We start from the raw sequence: 11,433 nt of genomic DNA on the forward strand, positions 1-11,433 counted from the left end.
AGACAGGGCCTTCCAGGCAGTCGCCCCTCGGCTCTGGAACGCACTCCGAGTCCCTGAGGGTCCCACAAACGGTGGAGACTTTTAAAAAGGGCCTAAAGACACTATTATTTCAAAAGGCCTTTTAAATAGTTATTGTTTTAATTTTAGTTTTATGGTGTTTTATTATTGCTTGTAAATTGTTATTGTACTCTGGAAACTGTTTTTAACTCCCTTTTAATTGTAGCCCTTTGAGATTTCCTTGTGAAATGTAAAGGGCACTATAAATAAAATGTATTATTATTATTATAACCATACACACCTTAGTAAATAAACAACGTGCTGACACAACTAAGTTTACATGTTTAAAAGAAAACACATGAACTGTCTGTTTTCCAGGAGATGTTTTGTTATTGACTGACAGAGGAACAAATTAATGTTTAGGGGACCCTGTTCCATTCCGACCATCCCTTTCTCGTGGTGGAGAGGTTTGTTTATGTACAGTATGTGTGCATGTGACACACACACACACACACACAGACTTACAGAGGGTTCCCAGTGACAGAGCAGGTGAGGCTGAGCGAGTCGCCCTCTCGCAAAATGCCAGAGGGAGGAACAATTCTCACTGTTGGTGCAACTTTGGGTAGAAATAAATAAATAAAAAAATAAAAAATGTCCCTGTGATGTTGAGGGCGGTGTTACCCTGGTGCTCCTGGTAGGGTGTTCCATGGCAAATAGGTCTCAGGAGAGGGGCCAGACTAAGAACTGTTGAAAAAGCCTCATGAATCAATGAGGAAGAGGAGGAGTTACCCTGCCCAGAGGAAGCCCGGGCCCCCGTCGGGAGCCAGGCCCAGATGGAGGGCTTGTCAGCGAGTGTTTGGTGGACCGGTTTGTCACAGAGCCCGAAGAACCTACGTGGCACCACCCTCTCCATCTCATGGGCTCACCATCTGTGGAAGGAACCACTGGGGTCGGGTGCACTGCACACGGGTGGCAATGAAGGTCAGGGGCCTCAAAAGGCCAGACCAGCATATGGATGAGGTCGCTGTTGATGAAGAGTACACAAAGAGCCGCACTAACAGTCACCACTTTCTCCCCTTATGTGAGATCTGTTGCTTGAAGAAATGGGGCTAACATTTCCACATGCTTTTTCAGATGACTCCATTATCTGGCTGATGAGCACAAGCCTTTATGTCCTATGGTTTCCAGGAGAGAAATCACGCTTTGGGGATCCATGCTCCGATTTGCTCCATACTCTGCCTCAAATGCTTCCTTCAGCCCACAAGTAGAATGGAGTAAACTGTGATGGATTTCTTCATATTTGAGGCAGTATCACAGAAGATGTAATCTAATTTATGTTTCATATAAAAGTTTATGTTATATCATCCACATAAAGGACACGTTTTTGCAACACCACTCTTACCATAACACCTAGGGAGTTAGTTCTCCCCCCCACCCCCATGGCTGCCAAAGGCTCTGCGGTTAAACAAAACAACAGAGGAGAAAGAGGTGAGTCCCGTCTTGTTCCCCTTCCAAGAGTAAAGATATTCCGAAATGAACCCGATAGTTTGCACCGCAGCCTCTTGGATTTCACACAGCACCTTAATCCACTTTTTTTTTTTTCTTCTTCCAAACCCATACATTTCCAAAATGTTGAACACATACAACTAATACTAGGGAAATAGCAGCTACTGTCTGTCAGCAACAGACCATGCAACATCAATGAGACGCCTGATATTATCTGGCAAGCTACGCCTGTGAATAAACCGCACCTAATCAGGATGATTTAGAGAAGTTTTAACCTTATTCAATCTATTTGCCAAAATATTGTAAATAATCTCTACATCTAATTGCATTAAGGGAATTGGGTGGTAATTCTTCCAGTCTCCTCCAGGAGTTAAACTCCCTTTCTTTTAAAAAAATGTAGAAAAGGTTGTTGAAAAGCAACTTGTTCAAATACTTGAACTCCACTTGAACTGATTGATAAATTTCAACCTGGTTTTCGTGTGTTCGGAAGAGGCTTTACTCAAGGCCTCAAACGATGTTTTGATGGTTGCAGATTCTGGCGCTTGTTCAGTCTTTGTTTAATTGGACCTTAGCGTTGCATTTGATACTGTCGACCACCATATTCAAGTCGACAGGCTATATTACCTGGACATTTCAGGGACTGCATTGGAACGGTTGTCATCCTTTCTCACGGACAGGTCTTCTTCAGTCTCTGTGGGTGATTTTGTGTCAGACAGTGCTGCTTTGCTATGTGACGTCCCCCAGGGATCGGTCCTGAGACACATTTTATTCTCCATATACATGCTGCTATTAGGTCAGATTATCAATACTTTTGGTAACTAACTAATCTATCATTTGTACGCTGACGACATCCAGTTGTATCTTTCACTTAAGCCTGATGAACAACATTCACTTACTGAACTGTTTAAATGCTAAATGACAAAACTGAAATTTGGGTCTTTGTCCGTGATAACCTTCAGTCAGTGATAGTATAGAACCTGGGCGCCCTATCCTCTTCTTCTCAGCTTAATCTGCATTATGTTGGTGTGATTTTTAAAGATACAAACCTCTGTTTGTACACTTTTTTTTCAATTATGTTTGTACATAATATTTCACAACTGAGCAGAATAAAATAGAATGCCTTAATTGTCATAATACAAAAGTACAGTACCTGTGCAACGAGATTAAAGCAACCCCTTTACAGTGTCAACACGGAATATAAAATTAGAAAATATAAGTAGTGCAGAAGAAGAAAGAAAGAAAAGAAAAAAAAGAGGGGGGGAACATGGTGCTCAGTTCCTTAGAGCAACTATATACATGCATAAAATAGTAAGAAAGATAAAGGGTTTGTATACACATTATGCAAATAATATAGTTATTGGTTTATCAAAAGTCTTGAGTATTAAATATTGCACTGTAATGAAATTGCACATAATTTCAGTGGGAATGAAGCCCAATATACTATACTGTATCTGAAAAAAATGTCCTGCCTTTCTCTGATAGGCTGAATAAGTGAATACATTTGTGATTCAGCACTTTTCAGAAATAACGTGGCTGAGATGGTGCAAAGTGTTGTAAATCTAACAAAAAAGTTGCCAAGTTGGCCACGTTAGATCCAATCCAGAACCTGTATGGAACATGATCCGATCACATCTCACTCACTCCGTGTTACACATTTCCTGACAGAAGGAGCAGGAGAAAAAGAAAGAGAAGGGTCTTTCTCACACTCTGTGGGTTACTTGATACATCAGAAACATGTTAATGTTGAGAACAAAAGTGCACTTTGCGTAATATTTTCATTTAAAGATCTATTCAAATCTTTTTTTATTATTTTCTACATGAATAAAGCTTTACCTACTTTCAGCTTAGCAGCATGTTGCAGTATCACCTCGCCTCTCACCAGTATAAAACATTTCCATAATGAAGATCTATACGGTATCTAATCCAAAAAGCCATGACAAACGATGAACACCCAATGTTTCACAATCTATGTCTGAAAGACATTTTTTCTATTCACTTTAAGTCTTAATCATGGCTATAGGCAGTGTGTGTGTGTGAGTGTGTGTGTGTGTGTGTGAACTTATGCTGGCCTCTGGAGTGTTTTTTCTGCAATCATCTCAACTGCTACATGAAATCTGAAATTACACTTGAAAATTCAATATTCAAACTACTATATGTGAATGTGAATACTGGTTTATTCCAGTAAATGTCAGAGCCCCTGTGAGGCGGACACACACCGCAAATTAAATTCCAAGTGAAGCCTCTATATGAACAGTCACATGCTTTGAGTTCTTTCAAAGTTAACAAGCCTGTTAGTTGCCATTTTGTCAACCAACACTCCCATGAACCAAGGCTGTAACCGAGGAGTCTGGGACAAGACCGTTTGATTTGGAATATTTTCACCGCTCAGAGCAGAGTGGCATGGCTCTGGTTTCTTGGGCTACACCCACAGGGCTGGTATTTAAGTGGGTTCCTCCTCCCAGACTTCATCAGTCTTCTGCAAGGAGAATAACAAGAGTGACAGGAACCAGTACTACTGACGAACATGCCTTTGGAAACTTCAGCCACGTTCTCTGTTCTCCTGCTTATAATCTCATCGGTAAGTTTTCTCATAACATAGATTGCTGGATTAAAAAGTCATTTGGGGATAGGCCTACTCATAGTAAAATTTAATTGCTGTGCTGCTTTGAGTCATTAGATTACACCATGAAGAACTGAACCTCTGATGATAAACGTTTGGGATTGTTGCATTTGTGTAGAAATGCTGCACTATGTAAGTATTTTCTGCACTATGTCTCTTTTTTTTTTTGCTGTCATGTTTTTCCTCCAAACCTGCTCCCGCTCTGGTGGGCTGATGCTGAACAGTGGGAAGCAAACAAAACATGGAAAATAGTTGCTGGCTCATGTGATCACAGTCTTGTGTCGCCATCTTGTGGCATTCTGTGGCGCTATCAAACCAGACCAAAACAGCTCCAGAAGCCTTCATACATTTGCGACAACAGATAATCTGCTCTTTATGTAAAGTGCGTTCTCGTATTATATGTGTCAAGTTGATATATTCATTCTTATTTTTATATGTTCCATTTGTTTGCCACTCCATTCACATGGAGCCTTGAACCCAATTTGAAGCTGTACAACATGCAACACAGTTTTAGTTGCCTACATTTGACCAAGTGGTGATAAATATGGGGAAATGCCTGCTTGTTCGCCCAAACAATAGAAGTGCTAGAAAATGATGTGTTGTATGAGTTGTTTTGGAAGGTAATCACACCTTGAATAAAAAGATTGCAGCCCAGTGAGCATGGCTGAAAGACTCATTCTGGCCACTTGGGCTCAGCGCAGGACAACAAACACAACATCTGCCGTATCATACAGGTGTTACTGCAAACCGGTTAGCAAATTGTTGTCTATTTACACAGACACAGACCACCATAGCATTCATTTGAAGTTGTGACTGATGAATGTGAGCCGATATTCACCACCATGTTCTCAGCTAGTCTCTAACTGTCTGGACAGGAAGTGTACACTGGCTTTATCAGAGCTGATTTAACTGAAACTGCGCTCCTCTAAATAGATAGTGTGCATGATTTGTAGTAACAATAGTAGTTTAAGTCTGTTATTTTGGAGTTCTGAACTTTTTGAAAGTGTATTAACCTCACAGCTGACTAGCCCGTCCCAACACAATGAATGCAGCCATACAGGCGAACGTAACAAATCAGCAAACACAGTGAACAAGGCTTTTAACAGCAATAAACTGAAGGACGCAGCAGCCAGATTCACATAATCACAGTAAGACTTATACAACATCAGAGCTAACTAAATAACACACTAACTGCCCAGAAGAAGGGAAACTGAGTCTATTAAATGAAGAAAAGGGCAGTTTAAGGTTTTGTCCTCCTCCTTCTCTGTGAAGAAACTGTTTCTTCAGTCTGCAAGTTAACCCTCATGTTGTCCTGGGGTCAAATTGACCTGTTTTCCCATGTCAGGGTTCTTCTTAATTACCCAAAATAACATGATTGATTCCACACAACGCTCTTTGGCAAATTTGACCCTGTACTTTCATTAATTTTGGGGTGTCTTATTCAATTTTATAGCATTTGAAAAATAAATTTCTGCTTTTCCAACTCAAACATTAGGTATAATTTCCTATTAATGAGATTTATTGACCATGAATTCCAAAAATGACTATAACACTAAAGTTAAAAAATAAAAAAAATGACAAACATTGAAAAAAAGCGTCCTAAGTGTTGAAAAAAAGGACAAAAACCCAAGAAAAAGTTTTTAAAAAATGGATAAAAAGCACAGGACAGGAAGACAACACGAGGGTTAAATGGAACACTGATTGAACAGTATTTTGTTCCAGAATGTGTTCCCATACCCATAGAACAGTCTGTTACTGTTACTGCTATTTAAAGTACACACATAGCAGCCTATGTTCCCTGTGGCAGCGTGAGTTGCAGTGGGAAAGACACAGAGATGTGACCTGCGTTAGTTTTAATCTTCTGGGTAATGTGAAAGCCGGAGTTTGGATTCAGACTTAAAGTTAGCATGTGAGTGTGGACCCCAGTGTCTGTGGTTTTGGCCCCTCAGGCTGTGGTTCCTACATGTAGGCCCCTTTCCTTTCTTACAGGAGCCACATGGCTACAGAGTTTCTCTTCACTCTCTTTTCAACCAGGTAGTTACAGGAACGTAGTTAAAGGAATAGTCTACTTCTAAACAGTTTTACTAACTACTCTGCCCCAAAACTGGTTTTGTCATTTGCATTCACACTGGCCAAGGAGCTGGCAGGAGGGGTAAGGGAGCACAGCAATGCTCTTTATAGCGTTAAAATCAGAAAACAAATGCATCAAAAAAAAAAGTATGAACTAAATCTAATGTATATAGCCTCTCATAACGGCTGTGAAAAAAAGTTAACCACAGGTTCCCGTTGATCTTATGATGGACATGTGTTGTGATATTTAAACAAACGATCTGTCAACAGCGAAACAAAAGCCTCTTATTTCCGAGAGCGGTCTGAGAGACCTCCACCTGACAGCCGGGTCTCCGAGCAGCAACAAGCTAGTGGCGTTAGCAAAATGTCAATTTGGCAATAAAATGAAACCTAAACATTTAATTTCTTACCTAAAACGTTCTCAGAAATGAATTTTGTGATGTATAAGATTGTTCAAATTGTCCCGTTGTTGGTCTGTCTGTACCGGAAACCCGACTCTTGTTGACCTAGGTTCCTATGTTAAAAAGGGAACAGCGAAAAGACCTGGCCCTGAAGTAGGAGCTGAAAGGGTTACAGGAACTGTGGTCAGAGGAACTTAATAACCCCCAAATTGGCCCAGTCGGAACATCGGAAAAAAAAAGGTTTTAGGAATGTTCTAGGAAATGCAAAGAGTCAGTCTGCTTTGGGTAGTTTGGAGTTTATGGGGAACGTTAATGGGATTTTCACGCCTGGAACCATACTGTTGATCTCTATAGGCATTGATGGGGGTGTCCATCTCTGGCCTTCACTTATTAACGTGTGTGTGTGTGTGTGTGTGTGTGTGTGTGTGTGTGTGTGTGTGTGTGTGTGGTGTGGTGTGTGTGTGTGTGTGTGTGTGTGTGTGTGTGTGTGTGTGTGTGTGTGTGTGTGTGTGTGTGTGTGTGTGTGTGTGTGTGTGTGTGTGTGTGGTGGTGGTGTTGTGTGTTGTGTGTGTGTGTTTGTGTTGTGTGTGTGGGTCTTAGCCACGGAACAGACCAATGCGGAGTTTCTATAAAAAAATAGACTTAGTTTATTGGAACAAAGGCAAAAGTGCAACAGAGATAACTCCATCTTATCTCAGTCAGGTGGTTACAGTGAAAAAATCAAAAAGGATGAAACAGAACTATAACTGGGTTGCATAAATTATAATACTTAACTGTACACAGTATTTACATAAGCCATATTTGCCAAATGCCAAATTTGTCCGTCATTCTTTTCTTTTTAAATACAGAGCAAATAACAGCAACAGCAATTCTTAAGTCATGTTATGGTTTGTTCCTCCATTTGTCTTTGTGTGTGTATGTTGCAGACAGCTGGCCAGGACTGTTCCCAGCCCTGTGCCTGTTCTGCAGAGCCCCCCCCCTGCCCGCTGGGCACCAGTCTGGTCCTGGATGGCTGTGGCTGCTGCAAGGTGTGTGCCAGGCAGCTGAAAGAGCCCTGCTCCCTGCTGGAGCCCTGCGACCATCACAAGGAGCTCTACTGTGACTACACTCTGCTGAGTGACAGTGAGACTGGCATCTGCATGGGTAACCCAGTCTCCTTCACACCACACACACACACACACACACACACACACACACACACACACAGCGCCATTTAACCAACAAGCTGAGTAATCCTTCTTGTGAGGTTTGTACTGAGACGCTTCAACTTCACAAAGTCATCAACTAATATGGACCAGAGCAAACCACACTACAGGTGTGAAAAAGCCTGACAGGGCAAAGAGATGTGGGCTAGAAATTTAATTCTATCAAGTCTACCAGGAAACGTTTCTTTGTAACAAGAATTTTACTCAAATAAAAAGGAAAGCTTGGACAGATACAGACACCAGCAATCACTTGTAGTGGGTCAGAAGCAGACCCAAACGGAATCTGCAGATTTGTTGAACAGTTTTCAGCGGTGATCCAGAATGAAGATCTGCAAATTGTTTTTTTGCTTGGGGTTTGTGAATTTCTGAGTTTTCTACAGCCACAAATTCCACGTGGCCCTGGTAAGAAGGGATTGATAAAAACATTACTTTTGTATTAGTCTATACCTTCTTGTTAGGAAAATCCTACATGTTCTACCTTTAATGTGTGCCTGGTAAACTGCATACTTCTAAGTCCTCCTATAGCTGTCAGTGACATGTGTCTGCTGTGTGTGTATTGTGTTGTATCACACGGTGAGCGTGCTGCGTGTCTTGTGTCTGTCTGCAGCTCAGGAGGGTCAGACGTGTGACCTGGGGGGCAAGATCTACCGCAGCGGGGAGTCCTTCCGGCCGAGCTGCAAGCACCAGTGCGTGTGTATGAACGGAGAGATCGGCTGTGTGCCGATGTGTGCTAACAACGTCCTGCTGCCCTCCCCTGACTGCCCGTACCCCCGCCGGGTCCACATCCCTGGGCGGTGCTGTGAGGAGTGGCTGTGTGAGCAGTCGCCTCCGGACCACCACTATCAGTCAGTGCTGGCCGGTCAGTCTGCTCCCTGGTTCTCACACACACACACACACACACACACTTCAGATTCACCTGCTACCACTACACTAATCCACTTCAGATTTTCAGTGGTGGAATCTAACTAGTTACAAATGTTGAGGTACTTGTATTTTAGTTGAGTCTTTTTTTTTTCATGCCACTTTCTACTTTTACTCCGCTACATTTCAAAGAGACATATTGTACTTTTTACTCCAGTACGTTCCTCTGACAGCTTTAGTTACTATTTACTTCACAAATTAAGCTTTCTGCAACACATGTAGTTTATAAAATCTCATGTCTTATTATAATTGAAACTAGCCAACAACGTAATGGCCTACAAGTCCAGCTGAAATGATTAGACCATTAACCACACAGCTGTTTGGATCCTTTACTTTCTAACATAAAAAAAAAAAATGGAAGTACATTCTCCTGATGATACTTACAGAATTTTATTTAAGTAGCATTTGCCATGCAGGACTTTTACTGTAACTGAGTATTTTTACAGTGTGGTATTAGTACTTTTATTTAAGGAAAAGATTTGAATACTTCTTCCACCACTGGAGATTTTACATTAGTAGCTTTGTTTTTACTTATTCCTCCACTCTAATAAGACCCAATGAGCATTTTTTGTCCTCATATAACATGTCGTTAACGTTGTGAAATGGTCCCAAGGTTTGGTTAGGTTTAGGCACAAAAACTACTTAGTTACGTTGATGAAAAAGACGTTGGTTTGAGTTAAAATCAGATGTCACTTCACTGTATGAACGGTACGCAGAACGTGATGCAGAACGTGATGCAGAACGTGACGCAGCTCCATTTGTTCCGTAAAGTAAAAGAAGTTCTCTGTTTTCTTTTCTTTTCAAACGGGACATGAACCCCGGTCTATGAAAGTCCTGTGTTTGTTTTACCCATCCACCTGCCCAACCTTCTTCCTTACTAGAACATTTGGCGCTCTTATACTTCCTCACCTTACTTCCTGCTTTGCTTCCGTCAGAACTATTACTACTGCCACTAGAACTCTATATATGGGTCAGAAAGATGCTTGGACAACCAACCTATGGCAGTGTTTCTTAGGGGAGGACAGTCTCCTTTGACCTAGTCTATATCCACGACGTTCCACTTCCAGGATGGCTCCGTTGCCGATGGAAATTCCCTCAGATTTCACTCATTTCGGCCAGATATCCGATGCCTTGGGCTTCTTTTGTGTTGGCCTTTTTAACTCTTGGGATGGATTTCTGAGGACTACGGTTAACTGCTCCTCAGATCTCTGCAGGGTAAATCCAGACAGCTAGACTATTTGTCCAATCTGAGTTTTCTCTCGCACGACTAAAACTACTTTTGAACACCCAAGGCTATTTTGCAGAGGCACAGTGGCTTTTCCCAGTACTTAGCGCCACCCAAGACAATTGTGATTGGTTGAAATAAATGCCAATAAACCAGAGCACCATCCCAGAATACTGTGTGGACCAGTGGACCTTCCTCCGCAGCGCTGCGGTGGAGGAAGGTCTGGCAAAGCGGGACTACCTTTGAGCTGATGATGGCACTGGATGAAATTGCAGGCAAAGCTGGAAGAAAAATGTCTGCAGTGACTCCTCATGCCTGCCAGCTCGGTCACCCACTCTTTGTTTTTTTGTGTGAAAAAGATAAGACCACAAACCATTTGCCTTTCTTCATGCCTTTTCTCTCCCCATGTCTCATTACTCATTATTGTTGCAGGAGCCTCTCAGATTCGTCCCTTGCCCTCTTCCAATCCCATCTCAGTCTTCAGAAGTTTGTCTCCTCATGGACCACAGGCAGAGAGTCCCAGAGATAACTGTATTGTTCAGACCACAGAGTGGAGTGAGTGCTCGGCCACCTGCGACATGGGCGTCTCCTCTCGCGTCACCAACGACAACCAGCGCTGCCAGCTGGAGAGGCAGAGCAGGATCTGCATGCTCCGACCCTGCAGCAGCCAGCAGCACAAAGACATCAAGGTCCGTGTTCCCTTCAACAAACACAAGTCCAACAATATTCCACAACATGTTTCCATACATGTTTAGATTTCTTTGGGGCAGGGGGATCCAGGGGGATCTTTAGAAACGGGAATTAATTTTTTTTGCTGTAATTCCATTCATGAGTAACAAAATGAATGTACTGTAGGACTGTTTTGATCATGGGTTTCATACACTTTCTGTAACAAAACATCAAAAAACTAATTCCTATCAGTTTGAGATCCTTGGACAGAATCTTGTCAAATGGGGGCTTGTGGTCTAAATTGTCAGTTTAGGGGTTGACGTGAAAAGATTTGAGAACCACTGCTTCAGGATGTTAATAGAAAGTGTGTAATTACTTTATTTATGATGTTTCAGTCCTCTGGCCTTGAAAAGGTCAAATTCATGAATTGAATTTGAGTGTGCAGGTTTTTAGTGTTCACGATCCAACCAAACTGTCTCCACTTTCTGTCGTGCAAGAACTACTGGGTGTTAAAAGTTGAAAGGCAGAAGATCAGAACATTTTAGTGGTGGACCACAGCACCAGTCTCTCCACACCATCTCCACATTACTGCTATAAAAGACCCCAGTCAGAGACGACAATTCCTCCGAATTAAAAGACAAATTATGTTGTTTTCCTGAACGTCACATAAAAGTGCTTTAAACTACAAATCACTGTTTTATGATGTGGGGGAGTTAGGTTTAGCCACAAAAAACACTTAAGGTGACATCATGGATGAGTACTCCGATATGGTTACAGCAATGAACACATGGTTATGGTTAGAGGAGGTTTTTAAGTTGA

At 41.9% G+C, this 11,433-nt stretch overlaps 1 protein-coding gene and 1 long non-coding RNA gene across 2 annotated transcripts in view; one reads left to right on the forward strand and one right to left on the reverse strand.

Moving 5' to 3' along the window:
* Positions 1-2,943: 2,943 nt before the first annotated feature.
* Positions 2,944-11,433, reverse strand: part of LOC116702128 (uncharacterized) — a 22,370-nt gene continuing 13,880 nt past the window's right edge. The window contains exon 3 of the long non-coding RNA XR_004335061.1: positions 2,944-2,954. This is a non-coding gene — a long non-coding RNA (uncharacterized LOC116702128). The remainder of the gene's footprint in view (positions 2,955-11,433) is intronic.
* The window catches only part of ccn2b (cellular communication network factor 2b), an 8,723-nt gene continuing 1,117 nt past the window's right edge, over positions 3,828-11,433 (forward strand). The window contains exons 1-4 of the mRNA XM_032536251.1: positions 3,828-4,081; positions 7,521-7,737; positions 8,407-8,658; positions 10,378-10,634. Of these exons, the coding sequence (XP_032392142.1) occupies positions 4,028-4,081; positions 7,521-7,737; positions 8,407-8,658; positions 10,378-10,634 (780 nt within the window). The 5' untranslated portion in view covers positions 3,828-4,027. The remainder of the gene's footprint in view (positions 4,082-7,520; positions 7,738-8,406; positions 8,659-10,377; positions 10,635-11,433) is intronic.

This window comes from Etheostoma spectabile, chromosome 14, assembly GCF_008692095.1.
Source record: "Etheostoma spectabile isolate EspeVRDwgs_2016 chromosome 14, UIUC_Espe_1.0, whole genome shotgun sequence".
Taxonomy (NCBI): Eukaryota; Metazoa; Chordata; class Actinopteri; order Perciformes; family Percidae; genus Etheostoma; species Etheostoma spectabile.